The 15,973-nt window shown below is 37.0% G+C and overlaps 1 protein-coding gene across 7 annotated transcripts in view; it reads left to right on the top strand.

Annotated features, from left to right (window-relative positions):
• LOC116989315 (BTB/POZ domain-containing protein 2-like) overlaps positions 1–15,646 on the top strand; it is a 35,217-nt gene extending 19,571 nt beyond the window's left edge. For 6 of the 7 annotated variants that reach the window (XM_033046563.1, XM_033046560.1, XM_033046562.1 and 3 more), the window contains 6 exons: positions 245–350; positions 3,149–3,346; positions 4,583–4,775; positions 7,104–7,191; positions 9,751–9,897; positions 10,474–15,646. In XM_033046563.1, coding sequence (XP_032902454.1) covers positions 245–350; positions 3,149–3,346; positions 4,583–4,775; positions 7,104–7,191; positions 9,751–9,897; positions 10,474–10,635 — 894 coding nt within the window. In that variant the 3' untranslated portion in view covers positions 10,636–15,646. The remainder of the gene's footprint in view (positions 1–244; positions 351–3,148; positions 3,347–4,582; positions 4,776–7,103; positions 7,192–9,750; positions 9,898–10,473) is intronic. The other variant, XM_033046561.1, reaches the window with a different exon arrangement.
• The last annotated feature ends 327 nt before the right edge of the window (positions 15,647–15,973 follow it).

The following is a 15,973-nucleotide window of genomic DNA, read 5'->3' as shown; positions in this document are numbered from 1 at the left end:
ATGAAATAGTGGAAAATTTAATTTTAAAGTTGACGCCACAAACAGTAGGTTCAGATGAGATGTTTGTGTTTTACCTAGATTGTTGAAAATGTAACGTCCCAGACTAATAAGATATCGTTGGCATGGCATATATATTTTTGACTAAAATTATTTTTGTCACCAAAACTGGTTATTTGCAGAAGCCTTGCGTGTGCTTGACTGTAAAGGCTATAAAACTAATCCACTTGTTTTATTTGCTCCGCAGGCTAGGCTCTTTGATGAACCACAGCTTGCCAGTTTATGCCTGGAAAATATTGATAAAAATACTTCAGACGCAATCAATGCAGAAGGTTTTACAGATATAGATTTAGGTGAGCATATGGTGAATCTGTCATCTTTTAAAGCTTTTTGAACACCTCACGTTATGAGTTTCATAGAAACATAGAAAAATAGGTGCAGGAGCAGGCCATTTGACCCTTCGAGGCAGCACTGCCATTCAACATGATCATGGCTGATCATCTAAAATCAGTACCCTGTTCCTGCTTTTTCCCCATATCCCTTGATTCCTTTAGCCCTAAGAGTTAATTCATGCTCTCTCTTGAAAACATCCAGTGACTTGGCCTCCACTGCCTTCTGTGGCAGAGAATTCCACAGATTCGCAACTCTCTGGATGAAGACATTTTTCCTCATCTCAGTTCTAAATGGCCTACCCCTTATTCTTAAGCTGTGACCCACTGGTTCTGGACTCCCGCAACATTGGGACCATTTTTCCTGTATCTAGCCTGTCCAATCCTTTAAGAATTTTATATGTTTTTATAAGATCCCCTCCTATCCTAAATTCCAGTGAATACAAGCCGAGTCGACCCATTTCATCATATGTCAGTCCCGTCATCCTGGGAATTAACCTGGTGAACCTACGCTGCACTCCCTCAATAGCATGAATGTCCTTCCTCAAATTAGGAGACCAAAAATGCACACAATACTCCAGGTATGGTCTCACCAGGGCCCTGTACAACTGCAATAGGACCTCCTTGCTCATATACTCAAATCCTCTCGCTATGAAGGCCAACATGCCATTAGCTTTCTTCACTGCGTGCTGTACCTGCATGCCTACTTTCAGTGACTGATGTACAATCACACCCAGGGCTTGTTGCACCTCCACTTTTCCTAATCTGACACTGTTCAGATAATAATCTGCCTTCCTGTTCTTGCAACCAAAGTGGATAACCTCACATTAGACTGCATCTGCCCACTCACCCAACCTATCCAAGTCACCCTGCAGCCTCATAGCATCCTCCTCGCAGCTCACACTGCCACCCAGCTTTGTGTCATCTGCAAGCTTGGAGATGTCACATTTAATTCCCTCGTCTAAATCATTAATATATATTGTAAATAACTGGGGTCCCAGCACCGAGTCTTGTGACACCCCAGAAATTAAGAGGGGGGGAAATAAAAATTAAAGGGGGGCATTAAAAGATTAAAAGGCAGGTCCCATTAAGCAATTAAGGTGTGCGTATAGTCAAATTGAGGGTGCCCCCCATTAGAAAAATTACCTCTTAATAGTTTCATAGTTAATATTTCATGGTGATGACCTTGCACCTTTGACTCTAATTGAGTCTCCAAAAAACTAGGGTATCCTTCAACTCCAATGATATGGCTGAAATATCCATAAGACTTGCGTCTTGATGGAAGGTTATAAGCTGAAATGTTACGTTTTATTTGATGCAGATGTTGCCTGTTGAATTATTAGCATTTTCCATTCTGTTTTACATTTCCAGCAACTTCAACTTTTTCGTATTTGGGTGTATACAATTCAAAGCTACTTTTCTGAATAAGGGATCAATGTGATGGAATTTTAACAACAGTTGATCCTTATAATGATCAGCTCTAAATTAGATTAGATCAATGACTGGGCCACCAAAGAAGTAATAATAATTTGTATTCTTGTAGTAATCCAAAATCAAAATACTGCTGATGCTGGAAATATTAAAATAAAACAAACTGCTGGAAATTGGCAGGAAGCAATGCCAGTGGACACTATGTTTCCTCCCTATGGGCGGTGCCGGATCCGCTGAATATTTCTAGCACGTTATGGTTTATGTTGGTATCTATAAAGTCACATGGCTTTTCACAAACTAAATTTGACAAAAAGCCAAGTAAGGGAATATTGGGGCAGACAAAACATGGGGGTAGGTTTTAAGTTAAGTGAAGTGGAGAGACCTAAAGAGGGGATTGATGAGCTTAAAGCTGTGGTAGCATTCCAATTATTAGAATTACAGAAGGTTACTGGTATTTTGAGAATTGGAGAACAAGGGTTTAAAATATATAAAGGTATTTTTTAAATCCTTTGCCCAGTGCTTGAATTGAATGTTCTTGCAACTACAGCATATTTGTGATCAATTGTACATGAGCAATTTTGTTCATCTGCATGCAAATTGGATACTTTTCCATTGCTGAGAAGAACTGCTGACGGTTGTTATATGCAAAATTCAGTGTAAATGCATTTTTGTTCCTGCATACATGTGGGCTTTGCTTTTCTTGTACTTTTTGGCAATCTAATATTTGCTTAATCATCTTTGCCAAGTAGGATAGCAGTCGTCTGCTTTCAGAGGAATATTACAGTGCTCCAAGTAGCTAGTTGGCACTCAGTTGGCTGCATACTTGGCATTTTTTTTCAATCTGTTTCTGGTTTTTGAACCAATTGTGACCTTCACAACACTTGCTTTAAGCATGCTAATTTAGTTTTGAGATACAGCATAAAAATAGGCTCTTCAGCCCACCGAGTCCATGCTGACCATCGACCATCCATTCACAGTAAGTGTTTTATCCCACTTTCTCATCCATGCCTTGCACATCGGGGGAAGCTTTTTTTTTTTAAACAGGCCAGTTAACCTACAAACTTGCACGTCTTTGGGATGTGGGAGAAAACCCACACAAACTCCACATAGACAGCGAGATAAGTCAGGATTGAACCTAGATCCCTGGCATTGTGAGGCAGCAGCTTCACTAGCTATGCCACCCTGACATCAATTCTGACATTAATGTGAACATTCAGTTCTACAAACGGAGGACATTTTTTGGACACTATCTGAAGAAGTGCATTTGTTAAAATAGATGTATTTCATTTTGTGACTGTAATTGTTGGCCTTAATGTTGGTTTCTGTTGCAGATACACTAATGGCGGTGCTGGAACGTGATACCCTAGGAATCCGAGAAATTCGGTTATTTAATGCTGTGGTTCGTTGGGCTGAAGCAGAGTGCCAACGACAGCAGCTTCAACTCACTTCTGAAAATAAACGTAAAGTATTAGGAAAAGCATTGTCGCTCATCCGGTTTCCATTAATGACTATTGAGGAGTTTGCCGCAGGTAATTCTGCAAATTTAAAGATACAAGTTAATTTACTACTTAATATTTAAATTTTCATTATTATAACAATGGGATTTTAGAACCAGCAGAAAAAACTTTAAATAGTTTTTTATTTTAACTGTTTTCTTCAGTGGTACATTTTGACATGCTTGGTTTTGACATATGATAGGCTAAAAGTCAAAATTTGATATCAACACATCAGCTTGAAGTATTGGAACAATATGTTAACCAGTTATTTTCCATTATAAATATATTGACTTGAATAAGAGTATTGATTTATGTCTATTCATGACCTCAATCTTTTGTTTTTATAGTGATGTCTGTTTTTTTTAAATAAACAGACATTCCCTCAACATGGCCTTTTTTATTGGTTCAGATTTGTCCGCCTTTAACTGCTCAAACTCTTAATTGGGTTAAATGCATTGACTTGTACAAATGTGGCATGAATCTTTTCAACAAATTACAAAACAATTATAAATTCTATAAAATTAGAAACTGGCAGTGTTCCTCTCCAATTAAACGTCGGTATAGTACGGTATAGTTCATTATCCCTCAGCAAGTTGCTTACGTCTGCTGTGCATTAATTATCCCTCAGCAAGGTTATTTCTGCTGTGCTTTGAGGTTTCCATTCAAGATGTCTTGAAAGAAATTCATATAGGTCACATGGGGACCTGTAGACTTCTCCAGGAAGTCAAACTCTTCTAATGGCCAGGATGGGAAAATGAACTAAATAAAGCATTTATTGTGTTCATGAATAATCTAAATGGTTACTTACTGTGACTATTAGTTTCACTCTGGCAATTTTTTTTCCTGGGATTGTTTAGAGCAATCTTCTGATCAGCCACAGTTGTCATTTTTCAATGATGCCTGTATCAAGCAATACCATTTTTTTTCACGAGCCTTCCAGTTCAGTCCTACTTAAATTTGCATGTTTCAACATTCTTTGATGTTATGCTACATTAAATATCCATTCTTGTGTAAATGTGGACAGAAACTACAAACAAGTTATTTGACTGAGAAATATAACGGACAAGCCCATCCAATCCTCAATGATGTTCACGCACACATTTTACCATGAGAAACCCATTTTGTTTTGTTAACTTCCCTTCAGTCCAGGTGCCCTGAAGACAGTGGTGTCTAATTAGTTTCATTTGAGTAGATACTAAGCAGGAAACTTATTTGTCTAATTTTGAAATTCAATATTACGGTATCAAATAACATGTATTCCCCCCACAGGACCTGCACAGTCAGGAATTCTAACAGACCGAGAAGTTGTTAGTCTTTTCCTACATTTTACAGTCAATCCAAAGCCTCGGGTAGAGTTTATTGACAGACCTCGCTGTTGTCTGAGAGGCAAAGAGTGCAGCATCAATCGTTTCCAACAGGTGGAAAGCCGTTGGGGCTACAGCGGTACAAGTGACCGAATAAGGTATTGTTTCTGTACAGGTTTGTTTCCAGTTCAGTTTAGTTTATTGTCACATGAACAGTGAAAAGCTTTTGTTAAGTGCTAATTAACCAACGGAAAGATAATACATGATTATAATCGAGCCATTTACAGGGTATGGATACATGATAAGGGAATAACGTTTAGTGCAAGGTAAAGCCAGTAAAGTCTGATCAAAGATAGTTTGAGGGTCACCAATGAGGTAGAAAGTAGTTCAGGTCTGTTCTCTAGTTGTGGGAGGACGATTCAGTTACCAGATAACAGCATTCCCTCAGGAATATGTGGGTATCTGCAAGTTGTGATGTGATACTGTGCACTATGGACCATAATGTCGAAGGATTTAATCGTTTTTAATTGAAACGTACTGGTTAGTTAATGTTCTATAGACTCTGGATCAGTTCCTGTGGACTGGAGGGTACATAATGTAATGTCACTTTTTAAGAACGGAGGAAGAGAGAAAAGCAGGGAATTATAGACCAGTTAGCCTGACATCGGTAGTGGGGAAGATGCTTGAGTCGAATATTAAAGATGTAATAGCAGTGCATTTGGAAAGCAATGACAGGATCGGTCAAAGTCAGCATGGATTTATAAAGGGGAAATCATGCTTGACTAATCTTCTGGAATTTTTTTGAGGATGTGACAAGTAGAATGGGTAAGGAAGAGCCAGTGGATGTGTATCTGGACTTTCAAAAAGCCTTTGACAAGGTCCCACACAAGAGATTAATGTGTAAATTTAGAGCACATGGCATTGGGGGTAGGGTATTGACAGATTGAGAACTGGTTGGCAGACAGGAAGCAAAGAGAAGGAATTAACGGATCCTTTTCAGAATGGCAGGCAGTGACTAGTGGGGTGCCACAAGGCTCGGTGCTGGGACCCCAGCAAGAACATGAAAGCAGATTATTATCTGAATGGTGTCAGATTAGGAAAAGGGGAGGTGCAACGAGACCTGGATGTCCTTGTACATCAGTCACAAAATAAGCATGCAGGTACAGCAGGCAGTGAAGAAAGTAAATTGCATATTGGCCTTCATAGCGAGATGATTTGAGTATATGAGCAAGAAGGTCCTACTGTAGTTGTACTGGTGAGACTGCACCTGGAGTATTGTGTACATTTTTGGTCTCCTAATTTGAGGAAGGACATTCTTGCTATTGAGGGAGTGCAAGGTAGGTTCACCGGGTTAATTCTTAATGGTTAATGGTTCCCAGTATCACTTTCCACACCTATCAAGCTCCAGATCCTTTTGTGTCCCTGTTTAACGCCCTCCAGGAGCTATCTCCATCTTCAGCCACACCTATCCTTTGTTTTCTTGACTGCTTCCCCCTATCACCCACCTGCCTCTAGCTGCCAGTTCCACTCCTCTCCACCTAGATCCGTCCGCCTATCTCTCACCACTCAGTCCACCTATGACCTACTGGTTCCTGTCTCACCCTTCCCCTCTCCCTTTTAAACCAGCTATCTTTCCTCTTTACTGTCAATCCTGATGCAACAATGCCAGTAATTCCTTCTCCTGCACAGATGCTGCCTGGCCCACTGAGTTCCCACGGAAGTTGTTTGCTCTAAGATTCCACATCTGCAGTCACTTGTGTCTCCATGATCTGGAATTAGTTGCCTTAAAATAGGTTAGATGTATATTTATAAAGAGGAAATTGAATAAGTACTTGGGGAAAGTTGTATTGCAGCATTACACAGAAAGTAGTGAATAACTAGAGTCAGAGTAATATAGTGTGGAAATAGGCACTTCGGCCCAACTTGCCCAGACCAACCAACATATCCCATCTACACTAGTCCCACCTGCCTGCATTTGGCCCATATCCCTCTAAACCTGTCCTAGCCATGCACCTGTCTAATTGTTTCTTAAACGTTGCGATAGTCCCTGCCTCAATTACCTCCTCCAGCAGCTCGTTCCATACACCGACCGCACTGTGCGTGAAAAGGATACCTCTCAAATTCCTTGAAACTATTTTCCCCTTCACCTTAAACCTCTGCCCTCTGGTTCTCGATTCTCCTACTCTGGGCAAGAGACTGTGAATCTACCCGATCTATTCCTCTCTTGATTTTATACACCTCTGTGATACCACCCCTCATCCTCCTGTGCTCCGTTGGAATAGAGCCCCAGCCTGCTCAACCTCCCCCTATAGCTCAGACCCTTGAATCATTTGGAATAAGTAGTATACCCGTAGATCAGGAGCTCAGTGCCATTTGGGAAGTCTCCAGGATATTTTGTTTATAATTCCTTGGAATACTTGCCTTGGATATTATTTTGATGAATATTTAATCTGTATTAATATATCCTATGTATTTTAATACCGCAGGTTTACAGTGAATAGGAGGATATTTGTAGTTGGGTTTGGTTTGTATGGATCAATACATGGACCAACAGACTATCAAGTAAATATACAGGTAAAAATATGGATTTTGTTACATGGGAGTACCCAGAAATGCGTTAAACTCTGTATACTATTCATTGGTATATTGTTGGAAGCCAGAAGGCAATTTGAGAGTAACAATTCACACAAACTGCATTGTGACTTTAAATCAGATAATATATTTATCACATTAGTTGAAGAATAAATATTGATGGCTTACCAAACAGACATTTGTCAAAATACTGCTTCTGAGTCTTGCATGCATCTGAAGAAATGACGAGAGTCTTAGATTATACACCTAAATACTGGAATGGTACTCGCCATTCCCTTCTCTCACTACAATCAGTCTGAAGAAGAGTTCTGACCCAAATAATCGCCTGTTCGTTCTTTCTCTCCATGATGCTGCCTGACTCGCTGAGCTCCTCCAGCATTTTGTATTTTGCTCAAGATTCCAGCATCTACGGTTCCTTGTTTCTTCAATATCTGGAAAATTGGTTAGATTCAAGATTCAAGAGAGTTTATTGTCATGTGTTCCAGATAGGACAATGAAATTCTTGCTTTGCTTCAGCACAACAGAATATAGTCGGCATAAATAAATACAGAACAGAACAGATCAGTGTGACCATGTACCAATGAATATATACACACATAAATAAACAGATAAAGTGCAATGGGCTATTTAACGATCAGAGTTTTGTTTGAGTTGAGTTTAATAGACTGATGGCTGTGGGGAAGTGGCTATTCCTGAACCTGGATGTTGCAGATTTTAGGGTCCTGTACCTTCTACCTGAAGGCAGCGGGGAGATGAGCGAGTGGCCATGATGGTATGGGTCTTTGATGATGCTGGCAGCCTTTTTTGAGGCAACGACTGCGATAGATCCCCTCGATGGTGGGGAGGGCAGAGCCGATGATGGACTGGGCAGTGTTTACAACTTTTTGCAGTCTTTTACGCTCCTGTGCGCTCAAGTTGTCGAACCAAGCCACGATGCAACCGGTCAGCATGCTCTCTACTGTGCACCTGTGGAAGTTCGAGAGAGTCCTCCTTGACATACCGACTCTCCGTAACCTTCTCAGGAAGTAGAGGCGCTGATGTGCTTTCTTCATAATTGCATCCGTGTTCTTGGACCAGGAGAGATCTTCAGAGATATGCACGTCCAGGAATTTGAAGCTTTTGACCCTCTCCACCATCGAGGGGAGTTAGGAGTTGTTTGCTACTTGTACGAGTGACCAACTGCAAACATTTTATATAAGAAAAATTATTAAAATTAACCATGTTTGTAAAATAGCATAGAGCAAAGGAAAGCGAATGAAACAGAAGAATCAATCTCTCATTAGTATTTTTCTTCTTTTGAAGTAACTTGTTTTTTGGTGTTTCTAATATGAATCGTTGAAAGCACAGTGCTCTCTGTAGCAATGTTACAAAATTTTGAGATTTTAAAAATCAAGTCTGCAATTTATCCCATCAGATAAAGCATAAAAAGAAGTTTAATTTGACACCTAATTCACTTTCATATCTCAAGTATTTAAAAAGTTATGGCCATTTTCATACTCGGAAATTAGCATCATTTTCTATGGACATAACAAAAAAGCTGTTATCGTGGACAGTCAAAAGCACATAACTTTCTTAAAAGTTAAGTGAACTGAATGAAATTTTCAATTATCATAGATTGAAGCATTCTGAAACAAATATAAAATAATCTTACTTGGATGACCTGAAATTAAAGCATATAATTAGTTAGTTACCCAATTGTAGCTAATTTCAAACTTCAATTACTAGATCTAAACATCTATCCATTTCTTAATAAATGATTAACATTTTTAAATAGCCTAAGTGTCCAAATAATATTCACAAATAATTCACAATAAAACATGATTTTTAAATCTCATTTACATTAATTTATAGGCCAAATGGAAGGAATTTAGTGTTTAATTGCTGTAAATTAAAGTCCATTTAAATCAGCTTTCTAGTGGGATCCTGTGAACGCGCTGGTTTAGAACGTTCACATTGCGGTAGATTTGTGCCCTCAAATGCCCAAATTAGCTACTCGCAACATTAAATTTTGTATAAAGGGATCTTAAGAAGCCCTTTTTAACGTAAAAATAAACAGCCTACCTTCCATTTTCCCCTGTATGAGATCCGACCCGTTGTCTGCGGTCACGGGTTTAGTGGTTAATTTTTAACCTACTATAACAAGTAAAGAAAGCCCTTAAAAGTAAAAGTAGCTCCAGCTACGGAATCTTCCAGCGATTTTTTGTTAATAATTAACTAGGCTGAAAAACCTCGATTTGAACAGCCTAGGGAAAATCGAGTTTTAAACCCGCCCCCCTCTAAACGGCGCCAAAATCGCGCACACGGGCTGGGACAGATTTTCAGCGATCTTCAGGTAGGCTTTGCAACATACCTACTCTCTGTTACTTGGTGCAATTAACAATCGAGGCTTGTGCTGCTCTTCAGTCAATTTGCACCTGACTGCAAAAGATGTAAATTGAACCATTGGTCATACAAATTATTTAAAAAAGATAATGTAAAATTATAAATGTGTTTTCTAGTAAATTGTAAAGTTATGCTTATTGTAATATGTTACATTTTTAGATTATCCACACTGACAGTAACACAATTTTGGGACAGAATGACACTGGTTTTAGCTGTGATGGGTCATCCAACACTTTCAGGGTTATGTTCAAGGAACCAGTGGAGATTTTGCCCAATGTTAATTATACTGCAAGTGCTACATTGAAGGTATGTCTAGAGATTTACGTTAAAATAGTTTCTTGTTTAGATTTGATTCATACAGAACAACTGTGGATTTTCAGTTACAAAATTGTTGTTTAATGATTGGAAATCAATATACCCATTGCGTTAAATAATAGTCCAATAATCCCACCATGATTATCAATGACAACCATCAGTCAGAAAGAGGATAAAATTTGCACCACATACAATTGTTTGTTTATAATATAAATTATCTAGCTCTAATTTAGTTCCTTTGTATATCATGAACAATGTGGTTAAATGCAATCTCTGAGTAATGTATTTTCATAGTACCCATATGTGGCCTTGATTGTATTTAACCAAATCTTCATTAGTCACCGCATTGAAAATGCTCTGTATTAATTTATTAAATACATTAGAGATCACCGTTCCATAAATCAATCCCGCTATTCTTCCTGGCCACTTTTAAATATCGCTTTACCATAATTCCTTTTCATAGTCTAAATAAGGTTGTCAGCATTCATTAGTACCATCATTTATTATATAAAAATATTACTTGTTTTCCATGATCCATGAAACTTTATTTAATTTTTTTTTGTATAGGGGCCAGATTCGCATTATGGAACAAAAGGACTTCGTAAAGTTATCCACGAATCTCCCACAACGGGCACTAAAACTGTCTTCACTTTCTGTTATGCTGCTGGAAATAACAATGGAACATCAGTCGAGGATGGGCAAGTCCCAGAGATCATCTTTTATACGTAATCAAGCTCTGTGGGGCCTCGATCTTGGATGGTCTCTCAAATACAAACTGATTGTATGCTACTGTATATTTGAAATGAAGAGTAATGTGCCTACTACTAGGCACAAGTTTTGAATATTGTGCTTTTAAATTTTTATTGGCTGACAATGTAAAAATGCTTTTTCCCTTTTTTTCTTTCCTTCTCCTCAGCTCTGTATTGTCACAGAATGTGGGAGTATTGATATTGTGGTGCCAATTTTAAGCAAATGTTTTGCTTAATGATGTGTGAAATGCACTTATGTAACCAGGGCTGTAGCAAAGTTGAGTGTTTAAGCCTTGAAGTTTCAGTTTAAAGACCCAGGGCATTATTACAATGAAGAAGGGTCTTGGTTATGGTTAAGGCCAAAGATGTTACACTGCATACGTGGAAAGCTTCAAATAAGTATATAATACATTACTCTGTAACAGCCTTGAAAACCTTGGATTGTACCAGCGGCTTATGATACAAGAAACTAAATCCAGATCTTTTAACAGGGAATGTATTAACTTGTAATGTTTAATGAAGTGTATTGGTAAATAAATCTTTATCAGCACCAAAATATAACCAGAAAGCTGAAATATGTCCAATCCATTTTCAGCTCTTTCTCTCCTTTAACATTTGTAAATAGTGTAATCCTAACAGAGTGGAAGATCTCTTTTAAACTATTACTGTGATAACGTATGTGGCCAGTTATGTAAGGGTCCAATTTCTGGGAAGAGTGATGGTTTCCAATACTGGTGTAAAATACAAGTCAATCAAATATACACAGCATGCCTTTCCGACTGAAAGGTGATTTTTGTGCATTTAGTTTCAGGGACTTCCACTCAATACCTGACATTTAGATTTCCTTTTTTACATCAATTAACCTTTCGGCTGATTATATTGGCAAGTGCAGAACAGCTCACCCTGAGTTTCAATCCAGTTACTGAGTTACCAGACCTAAAATTGTCTTTAGTTCAGATGATGTAATTTGGGAAGACTTCAAACTGAATAAGAGTTATTATGACTTAATGAAACGGGACAGTTTAAATAAAAGATGTCCTCTAAAGTATAGCAGCATTAAAGTTAGAGATTTTAGAAAATCATAAGGATCTTTCTGAGTGATATGTTGCATTCTAGCCTCCCTCGTGTAATATATTTGTAAAGACATTACTTTATTTTCTTCATGAAATTATTTCAAACAGTTTGAAGAAAGTATTCTATTCCTCCAGTCATTAAGGCCACATCTAACCAGCTCTCGTGTGTGTTTTGTGTTTTTTTCGGAGGGGTTTTAAACGTTTGCACTACTTTCTTCCAGCCACCACTTTGATTTTGTGCACACATTCAGCTATATTAAACACTAGAAAGCGTCAGAACATTTTTGCATTGAGATACAATTTTGGAAAAACTGGTTTAATAGAAAAAACATTGTTATTGTGCAACAGCAGAGAAAGGTTTGATTTTGCTCGATAAGTTTAAAGTTATCACAAAGTAAACAATGTATGGGTATTCACAATGAATTGTATAAATTTCAATCTTGAAATAATCAGTTCTAATTCCACATGGACCTTTCTGCTCAATCCTACTTCACTTGTATTGTGCCTTTAATTATAAAATCAATCAACTTGTATGTGTCTGGCAGTAACAAACCTAAACATTTGTAATAACAGAAAAGGCTGAAATACAGAAATACTCAGCAAGCTTGGCTGCATCTATGGAGCAAGGAGCTGTATTAATGATTCATATCAATGACCTTTCTTTAGAACCCAGGAAAATTTAGAAATCCAACCTGTTTACAGAGAAAGGGTAGATGGGACAAATGGAACATATGTGGTAAATAAGGCTGAGACGAGGAGGGACTGAATGACATGGAAGGGTAGTGATGCTGGCTGAGAAAGAGTGGTGAAGACTTGACGACATTTATATCCAGTGAAACATCAAGGAAGTATGGTCTATGTATAATGTTTCCCTCCATCTTATGATTACAATTGAAAAGTAATGCATTAAAGTTAAAAAAAAAAATCTAAAAGTTTAGCCTCCCTATTGTATTATACTTGGACGTTAATATAATTTGCTATTGAATTTCTTCCTTTTATACTTTTGTTTGTTTTTCAAGGACACTGCTTTCACTTGCGCCATTTAACTGTAATGAAATTAGTCATTCTTTTTTTACCAACATTGTAATTCATTATTATTAATGTAGTTTTTTGGACAAGGCTGGAAAATAATGGTGCTAATTGGTGAACCATCACTATGAGACTGGTGATTGTCGCCATTTTGAAATTTAAAAACTTGCCTTGGAAGTAATATTTATCAGTATTGCAGTATTTTTATCTTGCAATCTGCTTTGATGAATACATTTTGACTATTCCATCAAACACAGGATTGCCAAATTTAATCATGAAGGACAGTTTTATTTCTTGCACACTGTCCAGCTTGGCCGGATAAATCTTCATCTGAAACATTTGTCATGTTTTATCTGCAGTAGGAACTTGCCAAAATAGTTAATTGCACACACCATTTGGTGCAGAAATGCAATTGAATCCTTGTACTTAAAACAGCTTTAGATTTTGTTTTGCTTAAAATGTATTGAACTGCAGCTTTTTGTGGTAATAACTGTGGTCTCCCATACAGAAAATAATTATGATCTTTTTACTCATGGCTTCATTTTTGTTTTATGAATTATTTAACATTTTCTCAGGTTCAGACAATTTTGACAAATCCTTTTGAGGAAAAAAATGTAAATCATAGCACCAAATTTCCCCGAGAAGGTAATTAATCTAATTAGCAAATATGTGTAAAAACAAAAATGAATAATGGGTAAATACCTAGGTTGGTTAAATAAGTTAATGGTAATTGGCAAGATGTGGCAAAAGCCTTTTGTCCTTGTGCCTTAGTAACTTAATAATAACTATGAGCCAATCTTTAAAAATGGGCCCACATAAAAAGTCCATCACAGAAAAATCACAATTCAAAATAGTGAATCCAAATAAGGACAGCATTTATTGATTTATTTTCAATGATTCCTTGAGAATTTAAGATAAATTTTCAGTTGCCCAGTTTGCTATTGCCTACTACATTTTCAGCCCTATGCAATTTCACATTTTTGTTTGGAAATGCCCGTCTAAAATGTTTACTGAATCCAGGACAAGTGAAGAACTGAAGATCTAAGGATAGCTAGTTTACAATTGTGTGATACAGCCTAAACAACCAAGTAAGATTAGCAGTCTGCTGTCAGAAATTGCAGAATTCTGCATGATTCAAAGCTGTGATTTCCAGAGTCATTTATCTGAGAATTATAGACTAACTGCATGCACTTTAAGCATTTGGAATCAGCTATTGAGTGCAGAAAACTTTGTATTTGGGAAGCTGGAATAAGAACACAGTTATCTCCCCTGGTGCTGCACTGATACTTGAAGGCTTGCTGAGCAACATTGTTATGGCCCTTTCATCAACCAATACACAAGTCGTGGCATTATTTAAAGATAATTCTTGCTTATTTAGACGATGAATGTATTGCAAATTTTATTGTAGAAACTCAGAATTTGCAAGTAAATATCATGTAAATCTTAAAGTACTTAGAATCTTAGATACAGTGGGATGAATGTATAAACTGATCAGCAAAACCTTATGTAGTCTCACTTAAGCTTTCAGAGCTATCTTGTCAACATGTCTACAACAATTCAGTATCTTTGCAGTAAATATGTAGAATGGCAATTGAGCACAACTGTCTCAGTGAAGGTTCACAAAAGGAGAATATTTTAAAGCTGAGGGAGTTTACAAATAGTGGAACAAGATTTTGTTGCAAACTGAAATACATCTATCTACACACTCCCAAAGGGACAAAAAGGCAGGATGGTTCAGGCCATACAACAAGCATGTAAATTTAAACACAAACTAATTTATCCATGTTAAAATTAAAATACTAGCCTAATTATCATCTACTGGGCAAATATTTTTACCCCTCGTCACATATCTAGGAAAGTCACTATGGTAGTATGATTCCATTTGTTGCAAATGTGTTGTATTTTGATTGACTTGCAGCTCTCTGAAACACTTGAATAGGGTTTAAAAGATTGGAATTCAGTCCAGAGATGTACTGTAGATTCAGAATTTGTTGAAGTAATTTGGAAAAATAACAAATCAGTAAGTGTAGTAATTCAATTAGTTTTCATGAACACTTAGAATTTTTGAACTGTAATATGATATATTGATATGCACTTTACAAATTGACAGAATACAAATTTAAAGATTGACGTTTCCATTTGGGCCATTACTGGCACTGCAATGCTGTCCTTGTGCTCCTTGATGACTTAGAACCACAGTTTTTTAAAATGTATGTAATCTCATTTGTGTGTGTCTAACTACACTCTGGAATACAGAAGTACAATGTTCATGGGATGCACAGTAATCTTATAGCCCCTTGATGGAGATGGTGGGGTAACAAAAAAAAAATGATCAGTGAATGTTGGATTGGGAAAGGAAACAAATTTAGGATATTTTGGGTAAGTCATTGTTATTGGATCATTTTTGTTGGCACTGGAAATTCAACCCTGTATTTAACTGAGCATTCACCCATTTTGAACACGTATAATTTATTAATGGCATCCACGTGCATTGGAATGACTTCTATTTGAGACCATGTTTGATAATGGTTGGTCTGAGGTATTGTTTAGACTTAAATAATTAGCAGGAGAGAGTTATCCAGGCAATTAAATCATTAAGAGGATCTGAATGAGGCTTGAAGAACGTGTACACATTATCAGCCCCAGACTCTGCATTGCACTCCTGTCTATTTTGTGATTTAAAAAAAAAAAACATTATTCATAAATGTGTATTAATCCCTGAAATCAAAATTACTTCAAATCCTTAAGTGATGTTAGTGTGTGCATGTTACAATTAAAGAATAACCAATTAGAAAAAGTAATTGGCAAAAATAGTCCCTAATGTATAATGGATGGAGTCCAAACATTGTTTCACAAATCTACTTTGTTAAAATAAAACTTTTTAAAATATGTTTTTGTGTAATTCACTTTATTCCCTGTGCATCTTGTAGATTGACGACCTAATTATTACAATATGTTTTTGTTATTTTGTTATAGTCTATACTTCTTTAATACTTTATACTGTCAGATAAATGACATCATTGGTGCATTTGCTTTATTTCTCCTTTCTTAGAATACATCAAGGAATGCTTCCATGTAAATGAAAGTAGCTTCCAGTTTGCAAATATGGTTCCACAAACATCACTGAATGATATAGTAAAACTCCAAAGACATGCTATGGACCCTGGTGCCATACAGGCAGATTTTCCAGATTGTTGTTTGTTATTCCTACAAATA

This window comes from Amblyraja radiata, chromosome 29 (assembly GCF_010909765.2).
Source record: "Amblyraja radiata isolate CabotCenter1 chromosome 29, sAmbRad1.1.pri, whole genome shotgun sequence".
Taxonomy (NCBI): Eukaryota; Metazoa; Chordata; class Chondrichthyes; order Rajiformes; family Rajidae; genus Amblyraja; species Amblyraja radiata.
This window is presented reverse-complemented; position numbering and strand designations above follow the sequence as displayed.